The 20,118-nt window shown below is 34.5% G+C and overlaps 1 protein-coding gene across 1 annotated transcript; it reads right to left on the reverse strand.

The window, feature by feature from the left end:
* Positions 1 to 5,474: 5,474 nt before the first annotated feature.
* On the reverse strand, positions 5,475 to 19,772 carry LOC587891. The gene is made up of 12 exons (XM_787600.5): positions 19,597 to 19,772; positions 17,405 to 18,918; positions 16,584 to 16,762; positions 15,371 to 15,605; positions 14,322 to 14,422; positions 13,925 to 14,054; positions 12,521 to 12,735; positions 11,170 to 11,417; positions 9,594 to 9,838; positions 7,080 to 7,282; positions 6,015 to 6,174; positions 5,475 to 5,866 (listed from the first exon to the last, which is right to left on the reverse strand). Exons 2-12 carry the CDS (start codon positions 18,788 to 18,790, stop codon positions 5,684 to 5,686), a joined length of 3,285 nt encoding a protein of 1,094 aa, XP_792693.3. The 5' UTR covers positions 18,791 to 18,918; positions 19,597 to 19,772; the 3' UTR covers positions 5,475 to 5,683.
* Positions 19,773 to 20,118: the final 346 nt, after the last annotated feature.

Here is a 20,118-nt window from a genome sequence, read left to right on the forward strand (position 1 = left end):
GACAACACGCATGGTGTCGGGTTTGGTACTACCTTGATTCCTTGTCTTTCTATGCTCATTACTCAGCCAGTATACATTTTCTTCCAAAATTGTTTGGCACATGTCATTTATTTGTAATCTTGAACATTCAGTGTAAGTTTCGTTTGATTCTGTGAGAAACAATTTTCTTTTTTTTACCAGTACTCAACCTTCTCTTTAATACAAATATTTGCCAACTGTTTGTCATCTTAACCTAATGAGGATTTCAAATCAGATACCTCTTGCCCTCTAGTTAACGATTAGGATGGTTAAAACAAAGAGCATATGAGAGTACAATCTGCGATGACATTTCTTCAACCAAGATATGTCTACAGCGATGGTGATTATGATAAACAGTAGAAAACTGCAAGCATCAGAAGATGAGGTCAAGGACAAATTATTTCTATACCATCCAATATTCGCGAAATACAGTAAATATTGATCGCTATAACGGCATGCAGCTTACAATGGCCCATCGTTGCATTACGGTTCGGGGCCTTGATAAGGAATAATTAATTTAATTTTGTTAAAGGGAGATCCGCATTGTCTGCGCGATCCTGTTTTTTATATATTCAAAAATATGTATCCCTCGCTTTCTTTTACTTAGTGATAGTCCACCATTATACTTTATTAGTACACAAATAATACACAGCAGTAGGGCATTAGTAAGAATTATAAGATGATGACGTGGATCCTAATCAAATGCTTAGTTGAAAGCGTACACGTGACCAGGCATTTATTTTGCCTAACGCGTAATTTGGATAATGACCGGTGATTGTCCAATTCTAATGACCGGTCATTAGTAAAATCATGTTGTAAAACATCATTTTATATATAACAAATATACTACAAAGCATTTTGTTCGGGCATTAGTAAAATTACCCACACTCGGTTCCAAAGGTACCTTGTGTGGGTAATTCTTACTAACGCCATCAATACTGTGTATTAATTGTATATTGCCCACAAAAGGTACCTTTGAACTGTTTGAAGGTACTATACCGAGTGTGGGTAATGTTACTAATGCCCGAACAAAATGATATATAAAAACACATGTACCAAACTTTCGCATATTCCCATCTAAAGTTATTACATGTGCAACCTTCAATTATGTTTCATTTCAAAGAAGAACTAATATTCTGTCTAATGATACCTTATTTATAACTCTGCTACCACGGATGACTGTGCAGTAGCCTTTTCAAAAAGTATTGTCAAAATTCTCTTGTACCAACTCTGGCAGTGTTATTTTATTCCGAAACAATTGCTGACGTATTCGCATTGATTATGCCTATTTGAATAGAAAAAGTGACAATATCAAATGAAACTTTTTAAAGCGAATTTACGGACAAAAATTACGAAATTCTCTTTGTTATGATTATACAATGTTAACTTCTCTCGCGTCCCCTGTTTATGGTAAGCCTTGTCATTGAGTCATTTAACATAGAATTGATGCCATTTTTCATGGAAGTCTACCGTCTTTGGTAGCTGTCATCATGTGATTTGTCATATATATATTGCTATCTGTATTAAATTTGCTCGATATGAATTCTCTTAGCTACATGTCTTTAGTTTAAGGCTTTTATATTTTGTTCTTGTAACTATTCATATATATATATATATATATATACTTGAACTTGCTTATTTTTTTACTTTGTAAAAAGCATATAGAGAAACTTCTGTTTATATGCGCTCAATTAATCTATCTTTATTATTCTTCTTATTATTATTCCTTTTTGCACTGTTTCACGTAGTAAACCTCTGTGTTTTCATGTGCTGTTTGAGTTTTTAAAAAATACTTTATGCACCTTACGCACCTAATGCATGTGGAATGGTGCAGTGGACCAGTGGGCAGAGAGATCTTATTAGATATCATCATACATGTACATGTAAGCTGTATAAATTAAGTTTAGGTTATCTTGTGGATTGAAAGAAGGTCCTGTGAAGTTTAGACACATTAATTTTGATCACATAAAATCATGAAAGCATACAGTTTGAAGCGGAATTTCACTTTTAAAAGGGTTTAAGACCAGAGTAACACATGCATTATGGCCCACACTTGGTACACGTGTACAAGGAGATTTGGGTGGCACTTTTTAAAACCCTGGTGTTGATGTTCAGTCATCTCTGGCAGAAAATTAATGATTAGATAGAAAACAAGTTACTCTTCACCATGAAATAAATTTCAATGTCACATTGATTATACATCTGTTATCATAAGCTAACAAAGTTGGGCACACTTTTTTGTTATACGCACTGTATTTCTCATGCCGTCATCGATGTTTATTACATTTTATTAACCAATGGTTTCAACAACAACAAACAGTGCCATCGACATTGCTAAGTGACCTGATTTGTTTGCTTGGTTTTGTTGAAACCTTTCTTGGGGATAAACTTTGACTTGTCCTTGGACAAACAACTTGGTTTAATCTGTCTACACTATATATTCAAGTACGATGTAAATATCAAAGGTCGTGTTTTAACTAAACACCTATATAACTCTTCATCAATGGTCAGGAAGTAACCTTTTCAAAACGTATGAATTAACCGATAATCTCTTCCCAACTATGCTCGTTTTAGTCAATACAAAATAGTATCGACGTTTCTTGAGAGACGTTTTCTAGATCACCTTGAACTTGTGAGTGTTCAAATTCATGTGCAAATTATACAATATACAAATTATCAAAAAAAATCTCTGTATAAAGAAACTAAGAAAGCATGAATTATATACATGTACTAAGAGATGTGGATGTTATTATACATGTGCTGTGGAAGTGACATCACAATCACACTTTTATTTTTATACAACATTTTTAAATAACGTAACACTATACAGAATAACACATAAAATGAAAAAATAGGCAAAAATACAACGTACGATCATATTCCTCAATTCAATTCCTTGAATTAGTTTGTATAAAAAATAAATATAGCATAACCATTTTTCAAGTTATCAAAACAGGTAATGTTGAATATATAGCTAAAACGAAAGCATATACGAAATACAGCTTTGTATCAAGGCACCACAGTGGAAGAATAAAAAAGTTTTTACGAAAGGTACAATACAACAATAGAAAGAATATGTTAACATTATCAAAATGTGGGAAAAGGTGAAACATGATCATGTGGACCAACAAGAGAGTATAATGAGGGTTACATTCGCAGTGAAATGAATTAATCAATCCCCTGTTTATGCAAGGTCTTACAACCTCCAGATATCCACAAGCTCTGCAATAACTGTCAAACCAATTTTAAATTACATGGTTTAACCAATTGACCACTGTCAGGGGGTCGGCCAAATGCCCTCTCACTGACCATTTAGAAGGAATACTCCCAAGAGGTTTGAGACACATGTGTAGGTCCAAGGCAGGGGCGTACGCAGGGGGGGGGGGGGGGGTTCAAACCCCCCTTTGTTTGTTTGTTGTTGTTTTTTTTTTAATTCAAAAAAAAAAAAAAATTATGCCCACGGCTAACGTAAAGTGACCTTACCCCCCCCCCCCCCCCCCCCAACGAAAAAAAAAATGTCAAATTTTCAAATTTCGAGACCAAAAAAAAAAAAAAGTGTCTGCTTACCCCCCCCCCCCCCCCCCCCCCCCCCCCCCCCCCCCTGCGTACTGCCCCTGGTCCAAGGAGATCATTAAATTGCAAGAACATGTACGAAAATGAGGGGCTATGGCAAACATAAGTTGTGTAAGCCTTGATACTACTGCAAGATGGCAAGAAAATGAATATGAAAGAGAGCATCATTCTTTTGTCTTAGCCGGATGACTTATCCAGATCATAATCAATATCATACCAAAGAATTCCAAATAAAGAATCATGACATTAATACTCCCCTCTTATAACAAAAGTTGAAGGATTTAATGCCCCCCACCCCCCATAAAAAGAAAAAAGAATTCTTGATTAGAAAACTTGATTAAGAAAAATGAATCTATTAAGTAAAGGCACATTTAAAAAATGAATGCAAGATGTTCCCAACCTCAGCCAGAGCTGTACAAGCCCCCTCCCCCTATACTTCTAGAACCATTGCCTTCTTATTTTATTAAAACCTTGTAATATCAGGGCTCTAAAACAATAGAATACACAGAAGTAGGACTCACACATTTCCTTTTCGTTATGAGACTTTAATATCCATGTTTTCTTAACATCAAGATGTCATCATAATATAAATATATATATTTACATGTGTATATACAGTGCGTCCCAGAAAAAACGAAACCGAGAATTATCAATATTTTATCATAACTTAATCACAATCATAATTCATAAGTGACACATATTTGTAAAGCTTACATCCTTCTCTTTCATTTGATGCAACTCATATGATGCATATTTCATGCATGAGTGATTTAAACAAATTTGAAGAGAGGAAACCAAAAAGTCATAAGAAACCTCAATCAGGGAAAAATGAGCCAGGAATAACAAAGTTCTGTTTGTCTAAAGTAATGCTTGCATTTCCTTAATTTTATTAAACAAATTCGTTTTCACTGACTGCCTGCCGTAATTAAGAAACCGAGTTGACAAAAGACTTGACTCCGTTTCATTGATGATCACCCATGCACGAAGAAGATGAAAGACTTGATGCATGGCTGATCGTTAACAAAACAGAGTTAAGTCTTTTGTCAACTCGGTTTCTTAATTACGGCAGGCAGCCAGTGAAAACGAATTTGATTAATCAAATTATTGAAATTCACCATTACTTAAAATTCATTTTAATGTAATCAATTTGATAATAATTGATTACATTCTTGATATGATTCATTCCAATAGATAATATACCTCTGTATTTCAGGTACAGCTTTACCTCAGTAATAAGGTTACTCTAGCACTTTGGCACAATCTCTAGGTCAAATGAATATATTCCAATATTCTCATGAAATTATTAAAGACAAAATAATAATCATGATGATGATCATGATGACAATAAAAACAATAATAATTAAGAAAATAATAGTAGTAGCAATAATGATAATAACAGTAATAATATTACTATACTAGATAAATGGAAGTGCTAAGGATGCTCAAAATGAATAAATAAAATGACTTATTAGATTGAACATAACTTCAGATTCATCCAATAAAGATTCTGAACTAGAATTGACGGCTAGTTAAATTGAGAGCATTCTCACAAAATTACTTAAAATAATAAAATTACAACAAACAACTTCTTTATCAGTTACAACATTTCCCAACCAAAGCGCTTACAGTATTATTACTAAATTAATTTCCAATTTTGCAACCTACAGTGTACACTCTCAACTCCTCTAGGGAGCAAGGTCTAAACAACAATGTGTGTGTGATCTGTGTTTAGTATGGTGGCTCAATGATGATTCACAGCAAATATCTGGTACCGTATTTCTGTAAAAACATTCATAGGTATCTGATTGGAATTCTGAGACAAACTTCCATTCGACATGAACTATATTACTTGGGTTAACTTATCAAATATGATGCTATTTTTTGCCTATAATTTAGCTCACACATCATGACCTATGACAGGTTCTGATGATTTCTGCTATTGGTGGTATCCCATTTAATCATTGGAGAGAAACAAAGCAGAGTCGTTTCTTTTTTTTCTTCATACATAGCCTCAGCTTGGTTCATACATGTCAGTAGATTGCAATAACATTGACAAAATTTGATTTCTTTGCTTGTGTGCAATAGTCCATGTCTATTCCATAAGTCCAATACCAAGGCTAAAAGTTCTCCAGCCAGGTTTGATAGCAGGTTCTGGGTTCTTCCAATGACCTCCTTTTACTTCATAGGGTCTAGGAGGAGGTACAGGATTCAGTTTGGGCTTCTCTGCACGCATTGATCCTCGCTCATTAAGAAGAGTCTTCACATGGTTTGAAATCTGAACATAAAAAAACAAACAAAGAATAATAAGTCAATAAACACTATATAAGAATTTTACGTAGAATAAAATAATTTTGATTTAAACTGTCAATGACAGAGCTTACGTAAAATTTCATTTAGGATATCTAAAAGAGTATAAATCTAACCTTTTTCTTTTGTTTTGTCAAGGCCCTGTTGAAGTCTTGTTCATTCATACAGTACTTCAGAGGAGGGACGGCTGTGTCTGATATCAATCCTGGATCAAAGTTAACCCGTTTACTGCCATCAGTGTGAAAGAGGCCGCCTTCTCGACTATCCTGTGCAGAACTGTCAATAAAAATCATACACATAGCTTATTGAAAAATGTTACGTGACTCAGATGTATTTTTGTAAAATTCAGTATATTAAGGTACAAGATTTCATACAAGCTCTTAGATTGCACTATTTTAAACATCATGGGATTAAACTAAAACTGTGACACAAAACCTGACAAACTGATTTGCTTGGTATCATCTTTCTCATTTTTGTTTAATTCATAATCTATTAAATCTAGCATTTCAAAGCTTATGCAGACATGCAACATGCTCATGCTCAAAATATACACCATGAAACAGAACACAAATCAAGAGGGTGAATAAATAGTTCAGTTTTAGAAGGAAAAAAATGGCCTTCAAACATATGAGAAGTCATGTTTCCAGAACATGAACAGTGATTGCTCAGATGTATGTAGCACAGTGATTGCTCAGATGTATGTAGTACAGTGAACCTCATTATAAAGAGCTCTGATATAACAAGGTATTTTAATTTGATTTGATTCGGTTTTAATATTGCAATAAAAGAACATGCAGCTGGAAAGCTGAAATTGCTCAATTTACAAAGTCAACATACAACACAATAAACAATCAAATTATTAATGACTAAAACATACAACCATAAATCATGCATAATGAAACAAAATAAAATTCTCAAATATTACATAAAAATCTAAATATATTACAAATATTAAACACATGAAAAGCTTCTGTGTCATCAAAGGTCACAAAGAAAGGAGAGAGAGAGAGAGAAAGAGAGAGAGATGGAACTAGAAATAGGAGGAGAAGGAAGAAGAAAGAAAGAGGTAAAGTAGGGCAGAGTTGAAAATGAAAAGTAGAGAGAAAGGAGATCTATTACACAGGTTAGCAAGGTGATTTCCTTGGTCCTAAGGACCTCTTTATAACAAGTTTCCACTGTACCTGCCCATAGCCGGTAGTATGATAGGTGATGCTGTTATGACGGCATTATCAGCGGCTATCTTGGCTTCCTTGGCATGTTTGGTTCTCATCACATCACCAACAGACTTGCCAGGGTATATACGAGGCATTAGAGTTAGAATCTCTGTGTTTGAGGAGTCGAGGTGAAGCCCCATTAGAAAGTCTTGTCTTGCTCCGTTCTGATTCTATTAATAAAACAAAATATTCATAGTCAGTGATAACTAATGACGATAAGATGTCTAGACTAGTACATTCCCCTGTCAGACAATGCCAAGGATTTAGGAACCCTAGCATACCTTAATGTGCCCTTCTTTATACAAAGTACTTCGGCTATTGCTAGCACAGACATAAGACAAAATTACAGTCCACATTTTAAGGATGTGTATTTGATAAATGCAAATTCTTTAAGATAATATGAACTGCATTACCTGGCAGGCAGCTACATGTTCATGCAACATATATTGAAACACAATTTGACACCAATATAAATTCCTTCTGTCTACAGCCTAAAGGCTTGTTCAGATATGGCGCAGTAAACCACTAAAAAAGAAAATTCATGTTTGATTGTTTGTTTGTTTGTTTGTTTGTTGTTTTTTTTTTTTGGGGGGGGTGTAAATGTATGGCAACTACGCATAACAAAAGTGCATATTCACTGAGCTCTTGGTTATAAGATAAGATACAAAGTGTGAACCATATAAAACTTTACATTATCATAAAACTAGATGGAATTTTGACTGCGCGCAGTCGAAAATGATGCCTCCGCCATAGAGCAATTTAAACAAGTTTGGCGTTTAAATCTCCAGTGGTTCTTGAGATATCATGATAACAATCTCAATGTATGGAATTTCATAAGTTGACCTCTGTGACCCTTGACCTTTGACCTACGTGCTCCAAAATCTAATCAGATTGTCTTCCTATGGTGATACACACTATCATTAAGTTTGAAGTTTAAATCTCCAGTGGTTCTTGAGATATTATGATATGGTGATACATACTATCATTAAGTTTGAAGTGAAAATTCTCCAGTGGTTCTTGAGATATCGCGATAACGATCTCAATGTATGGAATTTCATAAGTTGACCTCTGTGACCCTTGACCTTTGACCTACGTGCTCCAAAATCTAATCAGATTGTCTTCCTATGGTGATACACACTATCTTTAAGTTTGAAGTTTAAATCTCCAGTGGTTCTTGAGATATTATGATAACAATCTCAATGTATGGAATTTCATAAGTTGACCTCTGTGACCCTTGACCTTTGACCTACGTGCTCCAAAATCTAATCAGATCGTCTTCCTATGGTGATACATACTATCCTTAAGTTTGAAGTTTTTACATCTCCAGTGGTTCTTGAGATATCATGATAACAATCTCAATGTATGGAATTTCATAAGTTGACCTCTATGACCCTTGACCTTTGACCTACGTGCTCCAAAATGTAATCAGATTGTTTTCCTATAGTGATACACACTATCACTAAGTTTGAAGTTTAAATCTCCAGTGGTTCTTGAGATATCATGATAACAATCTCAATGTATGGAATTTCATAAGTTGACCTCTGTGACCCTTGACCTTTGACATACGTGCTCCAAAATCTAATCAGATCGTCTTCCTATGGTGATACATACTATCCTTAAGTTTGAAGTTTAAATCTCAAATGGTTCTTGAGATATCGCGCTAACAAACTCAATACAAGGAATTTCATAAGTTGACCTCTGTGACCTGTGACCTTTGACCTACGTACTCCAAAATCTAATCAGATCGTCTTCCTATGGTGATAAATACTATTCCCGAGTCTTAAGTTTAAATCTTAAATGGTTCTTGAGATATTGTGATAACGGTCAAACGGGACGGACGTACGGACGGACAACCCGAAAACATGATGCCTCCGGCACCACCTTCGGTGGCGGAGGCATAAAAACTTCATAACTGTCTAAACGAGCCATATTTTTGAAGTTTTCCAAAAGTTACCTATCCTGGAAGTCTTCATTATAATTGTTAATTTTGAGAGATACCTATTCATGAAACCTACTCAGATTTGATAAGTGAGCTCAAGTTTTCCATCATCAAAGAATGAACTACTCCAAGAAGTATAGTATTTATCTGGATGCCTTGTAAATCAGTGTAACAAGTTTTAAAAGTAATAAAACTAACAAATATATTATTCTAGATTGCACAAGTCTGCAAAAAAGTCTCTAAATAAAAGATAATTCCTATCCTCTAAAAATTGTGAGCTGCCATACAACTCCACAACATGAATATGATCCCAAGGCTGTTGACCTCTTCAAACTTTTCTCAAGTTATCACAGTAATAAAATGTCAAAATATCTTCACTGATCACTACAGTATTCTTTGTTCATTTGAACGATTACAGATGTGAATTGCCGGCTATGTGTACACCATAAAGTACTTCATGTGGGAGAATTTTTTAAAAATATTTGTTATCTCAATATGTGAAAGAGAGACTAAAATAAAGAAAGAAAATAAACACCCTTTACCTCCATCATAAGCCTGACTTTACAGCGTGAGATGTAGTATGTTCCATGCTTTGGATTATGTTGTATAGCAACAGTAAATCTAGCTTCTGCATCTTGATAACTATGCTCTTCATAATCCTGTAAACCAAACTGATTATGGATAGCAGCTACTCTAGATCTTATACCAGCATCACATCCATCGAGTTCAGAAGCTTGATGGTAGTCTGCTAATGCAAAGTGAAGCTCTTGTAGACGAAAGAAGCAATCTGTTCAAATAAAGTATAAAAACAAAAGTCTTTTAATAACTCAGCTGTGGTATATCTGTATATCAATCTACAAGGTATCCCTTAAAAAGGGGACCCAACTTTATGGGTTAATCACTCACTATGCCAAAATCCTTTTTGCTTAATGTACACATCTCAATGGGAGGATAATTTTTTTTCTTCTTGCATATGGCATAAAAGCATGCTAAATAGATAATATGTGATTGATTTCAGATGGCCTGAATTGACACTGACAGAAACATATTTGCTCAGAATAAAGGGAATTGCTGCCACATTTGGTTCACAATGATTTTGAAAAGACAGATAATTATATGGGACCATTGGCACTATACACACAAAATGTCACATTCTCTTTCTCTATGTGACACCATAATCATGATGGAAGTATCACGCATGACTAAGCAGTTGGTGAAGGACATGGATTTTGTTTGAGGAAATTAATGAGGCATTTGATCACATGCCATAGAGTCTCACCAATCACAAATTGAGTTTGCTCAGTCATGCATTATCTTTTCATCATGATTATGGTATGATAAGGGAGATGTGAATGACTAAGCAGGCAGATTAATTTGTAGTTGGTGAACCATGCATATGGATTTTGTTAGAAGAAATTAATGAGGAAATTAATGAGGAAGTTGATTATAGATAGAGCCTGAATAAACATAGTTGTGTTTGCTCAGTCATGCATTATTCTTTCATCATGATTGAATTTTTAATTGAATTGAATTTAATTAATTTATTTATATTTAAATGATTATTGTATCATATGGAAGATAAGAATATGAACTTTTAAAGGGTATGTATTTCATAACAAACAGAATCAAAGTATTTGTTGTCTTGTCAGAACCACAATGACCCTAATGTAGCAGCTATCCACTTATATTGATGGACAAATGCGTTTCTGTCAAGTGTCCATTCAGACTATCTGAAATCCGCCATGTGTGATTCACTGATCGTGAAAATAGAAAAGACGAGTTTAAAAATGATGTAAAAATCTACAAAAAATGATTTAAATTTATTAGTTGACCAATAAACTTGGGTATCCATTTTTCAGGGACACCCTACATAATTTATCTCTCTCTCTCCCCAAAAAGAGCTAACAACAAAAGTAAAAGTGCCATATCTGAAAGATTTATATTACTGTTATTAATAATTCATATCAAATTTAAGATTAACTTTTCTTATATATTTTCTTATATATCATTAATCATGATTAACAAAAATGTATTAAAAAGTTTGTATAAGATATTTCAAACAAAGATGATTCTCATAAATTTTTAATAAACTACAAGCATTTCTTATATGACACGTACCTCCTCGATTAATGTAGAGCCCCTTTTCTCTCTTCTCTCCTTTTAATGCTTTATTCAAAAGTAAAATGGCTTCTTCAAAATGACCTCCTACAAAGCACTCCACAGCAAAGTCATTATATGTTAGAAGAAGCTGTCGTTGAGCATCGGTATACACAGTGCTATACTCATTGTGTTCTGTCTTGTCCATAGCAAGGAGAAAGTCATCAATAGCAGCATTGTAGTCATGAAGACGACGATGAAGGGCTCCCCTATCAAATAAATCATGTTCAACAAATATCAGGGTCACATCATGAAATTCAGAGCACTAGCACAGCTGTTGAAAAGCATTTCATAATCTCACCTACACTACTCATTCTTGGTTCCAATAAATTGATTATTTGTAGAAAACAGATTACCAACCTCATTAAGAGAAATTTGATATTTCCAGGAAGTTTATTACTCTGTGATACTTGGCATTACATCCCTACATTTTAATCTGATATTGCTCCCCCTTTTCCTTCATAAATATACACTGTATTCATGCATTTGTTTATAGTATTATAAAATAGGTTCTAGAATGTACACGTAGGGAATCTACCTGGTCAAATGACACCATTTTTATATTTTTATATTTGCTTATATGTATAATGTATTATTGAATGTATTTTTTTACGAGAAATGGAAATAAAATGAATTGATTGAATTGAATTGAATGTGACCATGCACCATTCTTTCATACCAGGCCTGCCATATGCAAACTAAGAGTCCCCATGAACAAGTGAGAATGTCTTGCTAAGATGTGTGTATAATGCATGCAAGTCTCAGGTATGTACTTAGGCCATGTAGTCTGTATAGTTTCATATGGTGAAGACATTAATAATAATAATATTTAATTTTTATATAGCGCTTAATACAAATGTCTTTAAGCGCTTTACAAATATACTATAACCCCGGTCATTGGATTCAGTGCTTGCCCGCACACAATGTTTGCACAATCTCCATTGAAATTGATGTGTACAGTGAGATGTGCACATATATACCGTTTTATTGCACTTACATTGTATATCAAGATCATATCATTCAACAAAGTAAATGGCAGCCTTCATGACTGTCTTTGCCTAATGATTGGGCTTGTAGCTTACTCATCAACTATATTTTAATATTACTGACCCTTTTTATAAAAACAAATACAATGTAATTCATGTTTTGTAGCTCATGCAGTAGTAATATGCACTGCACTTGGTTAAGCAACGAGTCGGATAATGATCCGGCTCTAACAAGTCTCATTCATTATTTGATTGTGACTTAACCCCCCTGCAGTGCATATTTGACAAATGCACTCACAAACTTGAATGCTTTGTATAATATATACCTCTGAAGATGATAATCTGACACTGATGGGTTCATCTCTATAGCGATGGTAATCTTGGTAAGGCTGTCCTTAAATTTTCCCTGAAGTTGAAGTCTGGTTGCATGGTTTCTATTCTCCTCTGCTTTCTGCTCCAGTTCCTTCATCAAAGTCTTGGCTTCTATTTGATCAGGGTTCAGTGCTAGCGCGTCCTTCAGGTCATAGTAACATAGGGTAGTCTGCAAGAAAGTACATCAATAGATTATTATTATTCTTCAGGTCATAGTAACATAGGGTAGTCTGCAAGAAAGTATATAAACAGATTGTTATAAATCTTCAAGTCATGGTAACATAGGGTAGTCTGCAAGAAAGTATATCAACAGATTGTTATAAATCTTCAAGTCATGGTAACATAGGGTAGTCTACAAGAAAGTATATCAACAGATTATTACTATTCTTAAAGTCATGGTAACATAGGGTAGTCTGCAAGAAAGTACACCAATGGATTATTACTATTCTTAAAGTCATGGTAACATAGGGTAGTCTGCAAGAAAGTATATCAACAGATTATTACTATTATTAAAGTCATGGTAACATAGGGTAGTCTGCAAGAAAGTACATCAACAGATTATTACTATTCTTAAAGTCATAGTAACATAGGGTAGTCTGCAAGAAGGTACATCAATAGATTATTACTATTCTTCAGGTCAAAGTAACATAGGGTAGTCTGCAAGAAAGTATATCAACAGATTATTACTATTCTTAAAGTCATAGTAACATAGGGTTGTGTGCAAGAAAGTACATCAACAGATTATTACTATTATTCAGGTCATAGTAACATAGGGTAGTCTGCAAGAAAGTATATCAATGGATTATTATTATTCTTAAAGTCATGGTCACATAGGGTAGTCTGCAAGAAAGTATATCAATGGATTATTACTATTCTTCAAGTCAAAGTAACATAGGGACGTCTGCAAGAAAGTATATAAACAGATTGTTATAAATCTTCAAGTCATGGTAATTGCATAGGGTCATCTGCAAGAAAGTATATCTACCAACTTTTACTATTCTTCAAGTCATGGTGACATAGAATTGTCTGTAAGAAAGTATATCAACAGATTATTACTATTCTTCAAGTCATAGTAACATAGGGTCGTCTGCAAGAAAGTATATAAATAGATTGTTATAAATCTTCAAGTCATGGTAATTACATAGGGTCATCTGCAAGAAAGTATATCTACCAACTTTTACTATTCTTCAAGTCATGGTGACATAGGATTGTCTGTAAGAAAGTATATCAACAGATTATTACTATTTTTCAAGTCATGCTGACATAATTGTCTGTAAGAAACTATATCAACAGATTATTACTATTACTTATTACTAATGTCATGTTTTAAAATAGTATTCACACGGGAAGAAACTCACATTTCTAAAGAGTTGATGAAGTCTGGCTCTCATGATGTATAGATCAGGATTGGTCCTTTCAGTTTCTAACCGTTTATTCACCAAAGCTAGACATTCTCCATGGCGCTGTAAGGCAGCTAGACAAGCAATGCTGTATTGAAACAGACACAATAACAACATTTTCACTGCTCATTATAACATGTTTTTAAACATACATTTTTATTCAAATAAACTCAAAATTGATAAGTAACCAGTACATTATAAATATCCCTTCTTAACTGTTTTTCCTTTACTATTTGAATATATGAGCATGTCATGAATACTTCTTCACATCAATGTATACATGCAACATCATTTTGTTTTGGATTTAAAGATACAGTATGTACTTTTTACATGTTTAACATAATGTCTAGCTTACCTTCTAGTATGATAGGCTATAATCTCAGGCCTCATTTCAGCTGCCCTAGAGAAGGATTCCAGAGCCTCAGGAAACAAACATTGGTCAAACAAACTTTGGCCCTGAAATTTGAAAAAAAATAATAGAGAAGGTTGATTTCTAGATAGTAAAGATAAAAAATACTTTGTGAGCATTTCATTATTGTCACTTGTCATTCTTTGTCACTTTGAAAGATTATTCAACTGTAAATAAACTTATGATGATAATGATTACTGATAGCATGTCCCAATATTTAAATGTGACGAGAATCTCTGAAAAAGTTTGGACCAAAGATCATGTCATATGTGACATTTCTGCATTGCATACAGTTTATGCGACCTTCAACAAGACTTCAATTCATTATTCCAAAATCACACACTATATACACCATTTCTATTGAACTATATAATCAGCCTTTCCAAATTGCTTCTACACAATTACTAATCATGTGATAGAATATGTTTTGACAAATACGTAATGATATGTAATTGCTGAGAAACCGCCTACTAATTGATATATTTGGTAAAATATTATATCTATTTGGACCTGATAGATTTCATGTCGCATACCCCCATATACATCTTTCTGTGTACAGGACAGTGCTTTCAACTTTACCAAGACTGGGCCAAATTTCTTGTCATTTCACAATGCAATCGCATGACCATAACTGGTCTTTATCTTTAAAATATATGATTATCAATCCAGTTTCAGTGGGATAATACTGCAGTCATGTCAATTCAAAACCAATGATTCTGTTCTTGTTGACCTCTACATAAACAGCTGTAAAGTGACTAAATGTACATTAAAATTTCGTTATCACTTGGAAGATCTCTGTAATAGGATACGACTTATATGGTAAAATGGCAAAATACAAAATACAACCAAATAAAAAACACACCAGAACATTGCATCAGATCACTTTAGACCAGATAAGCAAACTATTATAAGAGAGGAGTTCAAGCTAGCACTTAGACAGGACTACTGTTTATATGCTCATGATAGAATTACATAGTATGTTTCTTTTATCTTACCTGAAAGTAATAAACAAATGCCAGGCGTGCATAGTAGTCATGATTATCAGGCTGAAGAACACATGCTTTCTTTAGATTGAGAATAGCTGACTGAAAGTCACACAGTTGAAGATATGCTTCTCCTCTCATCAGATAGAACTTGACTTCTTTAGGTAAGAGATTAAGACCCTTATCCAAGCTGATCACTGCCCGTCTGTAATCACCTTCATCCACTAACCGACATCCAACTTCAAAACTGGAGGTTAAAAAAAGGGGTAACATACAGAGTTAATGAATTGTGTATTAATGTTATTACTCAACACAGAAACAATCAGAACTGAATCCTGCACTGGTATTATATGGACAATTAAATTCTTAGACCAAACGAAAAGAATTCCTACTTTCTTGTTCCCATGAATATCTACTTCAGCTGCTGCCTCAGGAAAAGGAAATGTGATTTTCTGTTTCCCCAATCCATTTTATTCTCACATTCTCTATTCACTTGTGTGTACAGTCAGTGATTGATATTCAACATATGATAGAAGACTCTGGGTTTAACCACCTGATTTCAGCTTTCAATAGTTCATACATCTTACAGTAATTGTATCAATTTCAATTAAACATATCTTTGTGACAAAATTAGTATTGAGCTTGGGTTTTGACATGAAATTCCTCATTTTGCCATATCAATAATTATAAGTATTGCACACACAAGAAAGTGATGTACTTTTCATTCTTAAGATAGACTTTTGGGGGATGAACTTGTGAAAGATGGTTTGTTTTTCGACTCAAAATCAATTTGTTATTCATGTTGTGGGTCCAATCACCTACTTCAAGCCATTGGCTTTTGTAGCTAGGTAATGCAACAAACATGTATACCTTTTTATAATCTACAGGTAATGCGATTTTATCAAACAAATTAATCAATTTAAATATTTCATAACAAATACCTCGGTGAATGTTATGGCTTAATCTCTCCGTTTTGTCTAAGACACAGAATTACCAACTGCTATTTTCTCTGTATGCCAATACATATACTCCTTTAGGAAAATATGAATTAGAAGAAGCATCACCCCCTCCCCCCCCCCCCCCCCCCCCCCTCCTAAAAAAATGCACATATTCATTCTATTGAATGATGATAAGTCTTTACAGGCTTGATAATATGCTTTCTCTTACATCAGCAGTAAATCTAACAGAGCAGAAATTGAAAGAGCAGAATGAGTTATATATTTACTGTTGGTAGGCCTTCTTGGTAACCACATCTTCCATAGATTCAGGCTCAAACTTTGAAGCACCAAAGAACTCAATTGCCAAACTTTCTTTCTGAGTAAGACCATCTTGTTGTTTTCTCTTTGCTTCAGCAATCGTCTCTTCACTCACAGCTGTAGGGAATATATCTCTGCTCTCATCATTCTTTGTGTACATGAAATAAAAGGAAAGAAAAATGGTAAACTGAAACATGATCTCTTTTGGGTAATCATTGGCACTTACATCAAAGAATAAGAAGCTCTGATCAAATGACTACAACTATCTATCAAGACCCAAGAGATAAACGGACAGAAAGATGACACATTGAGTACACACCTCCTTTGAACATTTACATACCAACAGCATAATATGACAAAATAATGAAAATCTAGGCATTTATGCCATGCTTATCATATTTTACATGTTAGAATGACAAAGGAGGAAATATTAATTTACTGCCCATGTCATTTTGCTCCTACACCTTCGAGATCGCAAACTTGACCATGTGAGTATCTGCCCTGGTCTGTCAACTTTCAGCTAGATTTCAATCTGATCCATGTCTTCATGTCATCTCTCTGTGAATCTCAACTTGTGGAAAACATTGTACATTATTGAACAATGTACATGTAGGTCCTGCATTTTTTCGTTTTTTTAAACTTAAATCATGTACATCATTTATTCATCATTGAAATTAAACAATTGTCTAGCAATGTTGTGTAACTAAACACTATTCTACATTTTGCTACGTTGTTAAAAAAGTGAAAATATTTTTTTCACATATAAAATCAAATAACAAGTTTATCATACCTCCTGCTCTGTAATTTGTTCTGCTTCTTCTTCTTCCTGTTTTTCTTGGTCTGCAACCGCGGAGTCCTGGTCTTGATCCTCTCTATCTGGTTCCTCTTTATCTGATAGATTGCCTGAATCCTTGTTATCAGGGTCAACTTCACTGCCTTTGCTTATTTCATCTGCAAATGTAACACTCTTTGCACCTTCCCCTCTGCTGACAGTGTGGCCTTCCCGCTTACTAGGACTAAACTGCCTCCTATCACTAGCCATAGGAGTGGGTGTAGGTCCATAAATGTCATAATCAGGCGTTGGAAAGTCATGCTCATTGTACACAAATTCTGATTTATTGCTCATTCTTGATAAAGATTGGCCTGGGGCAAGATTATTGACAGAAAGATCCACAGACACTGCAATACTCTCTGGAGTTTTAATTGTTCTCTCCTTATCTCCCACTGATCCCTCCAAAGAGGATTCATTACCTTGTGGTCCTGGTTCCATATCTTCAGTAAGAATGTCTGTTGTTACCTGGAATCTCGTCTCATTGTCTGTCTTTGTATTACTAGAAGATCCATCCATTTCATTGTCAACATCTTCTTCTTTTACTTCATCACTTTCATCTTTTTTCGTATTACTTAAAGATCCATCCAGTTTATTATTGACATCTGCTTCTTTTACTTCATTACTTTCATCTTTCTTTGTATTACTAAAAGATCCATCCAGTTTATTATTGACATCTTCTTCTTTTACTTCATTACTTTCATCTTTCTTTGTATTACTAAAAGATCCATCCATTTTATTATTGACATTTTCTTCTATTACTTCTTTATTTTCATCCTGCAATTCATGCTCAGTACCACTGAGAGGTGCTGATGAGTTTGAACTTTCTGATTTTGACTGCTCTAATTCTTCAACTTCAGAAGCAGAATCTCTGTGTTCCGTACTAACTGCAATTTCAGGTCCCTCTGTTTCATCCATCTTGACTTCAGATGATGGTTGTCTTTCTATCTCATCTTGACTGTCCTTTTCTAAATTTCCTGAAGAATTTTGAACTAATGAGTTTGTCGAGTCACATACATTTGCCACTTGTGGGCCATTTGCATTGTCTATTTCCACAGGCTGATTAAGTTCCAAATGACTTTTCTGTGCAATGTCATTATTAGAATTGTCACTTCTAGATTCATCTGCTGGTACTTGTGTACAATTGTCTAATTCATGTTCTGAGGCCATTTCAAACATTTCTTTTCCATCTTTCCCGTTCTGTTGAGTCTCTTCCATATTCAAGATTTCTTTTGCTCTACCTCTTTTCTTCTCATTAGGAGTGGCAGGCTCTATCACAACTTGAACGCTGTTGGACTCTGAAGTTCCCAAAGCATTTAATTGGTCTTCTTCTTTTACTTGTGACATTTTATCCACTTTGTAGAAATAAAAATAAATGTCAATATTAAATATTGTTGGAAGCACTAATCAAACAGTAGGGAGTGTTTCACATGTTCCCTAGGGAGGTTGATGACGTCACTGTACATGATGAATTCCTATGAAGATAAAAAGGGGAAAGGGGTTATAGCTCACCACGCTATAAGAAATGAGAAATATACATTGAAAGTAAGCAAAGAAGCCGGCAATCCCTGCCGCATGCCATCCAGCTGAAATACACCTCTGCTCTGCAGTTTCAGAAACTGAAATTAGCAACGTATGTCATTGTACATAATTAAGGAGCTGTCGTGAGTGTGTCTCACACAATGAGGACACTTCAGCTTGCGACACACAGACAAAGTCCTGATCTAACTGGTCTTTCATTTTTAAATAAAAGCTGTTTTTTCAAACTTTTGCCAATAGACTATTCCAATAAGAATTAATATTTCATAAATCTTTAAAGTATTGTGTTGGAAAGAGCTATGTAATGCATAGTTATCGCTATATCCAAAGGCGAAAGTCACCAGTCAATTTTAATATGTCAGCTGTCTACAGTCTTAGAGTCTAACTTTGTTAGCTGTCGTGATCGTTGTCCGCAGGCCGCATACACAACCCCATTCATACAATGCCGACGTAATATCTGATGTATGGGACTGCACCCCTGCACCGTCCTAGCATGTAAACAAACTTAGATTTTTCCGCAATACGTTTTAATCTACATTTACGACAAAAATATCAGACTCCTGAAACATAATTACTGTATCTGTAATCTACTAATTCGTAACATACAAACTCACGTTAAAGTTAGCACATTTGTCGAAGTTTTTGCAGCAATCTGCGTTGTTGACAACAGAATCGCAGTCAAGGCAACAAATTTCTCGAGCAGAGACGGCGCCACCTACGTTGAAAAAATAATAATCTTTTTCTTTTCTGTTTTAATTTTTTCTGTCAATATTTTTTGGGTCCCGACGAGATTACTGATCTCTGCGGGCAGATTCTGTATTTTAAAAAATGTAAAAGCTTTGAGTCGACCATTACAATACACCTTAACAACTTTTAATTTATTTTACATAATTTAAGTGGACATACCCCGGTATACTACTCAGTACAAGATGTATCTTGAAATGAATAAACAGTAGCTATAGGCCTACCATTTCCATTTTGCTATCATATAATTTGGAGGGGAAACAGTCCATCAAGACAATTCATGTAATTAAACCCTGTCCACCGTACCTTTACTCTTGTAATCTCTGTTACAATTCTTTCCAGTGATGCGACTATCATAGTCTATGTTACCCTTTAATTCCTGTCCACAGTAC

This window comes from Strongylocentrotus purpuratus, unplaced genomic scaffold (assembly GCF_000002235.5).
Source record: "Strongylocentrotus purpuratus isolate Spur 01 unplaced genomic scaffold, Spur_5.0 spur5_scaffold_4, whole genome shotgun sequence".
Lineage (NCBI taxonomy): Eukaryota > Metazoa > Echinodermata > Echinoidea > Camarodonta > Strongylocentrotidae > Strongylocentrotus > Strongylocentrotus purpuratus.

What these genes read in the sequence shown, in the direction of transcription:
- LOC587891 (XM_787600.5), bottom strand. Translation starts at nt 18,790, where the DNA reads ATGTCACAAGTAAAAGAAGAAGACCAATTAAATGCTTTGGGAACTTCA. An exon ending in ACCAAGAAGGCCTACCAACA is followed by an intron (nt 15,606 to 16,583) that starts GTAAATATATAA and finishes TTTAACCTCCAG; the next exon opens with TTTTGAAGTTGGATGTCGGT. An exon ending in ATACTACCGGCTATGGGCAG is followed by an intron (nt 6,175 to 7,079) that starts GTACAGTGGAAA and finishes TTTTATTGACAG; the next exon opens with TTCTGCACAGGATAGTCGAG.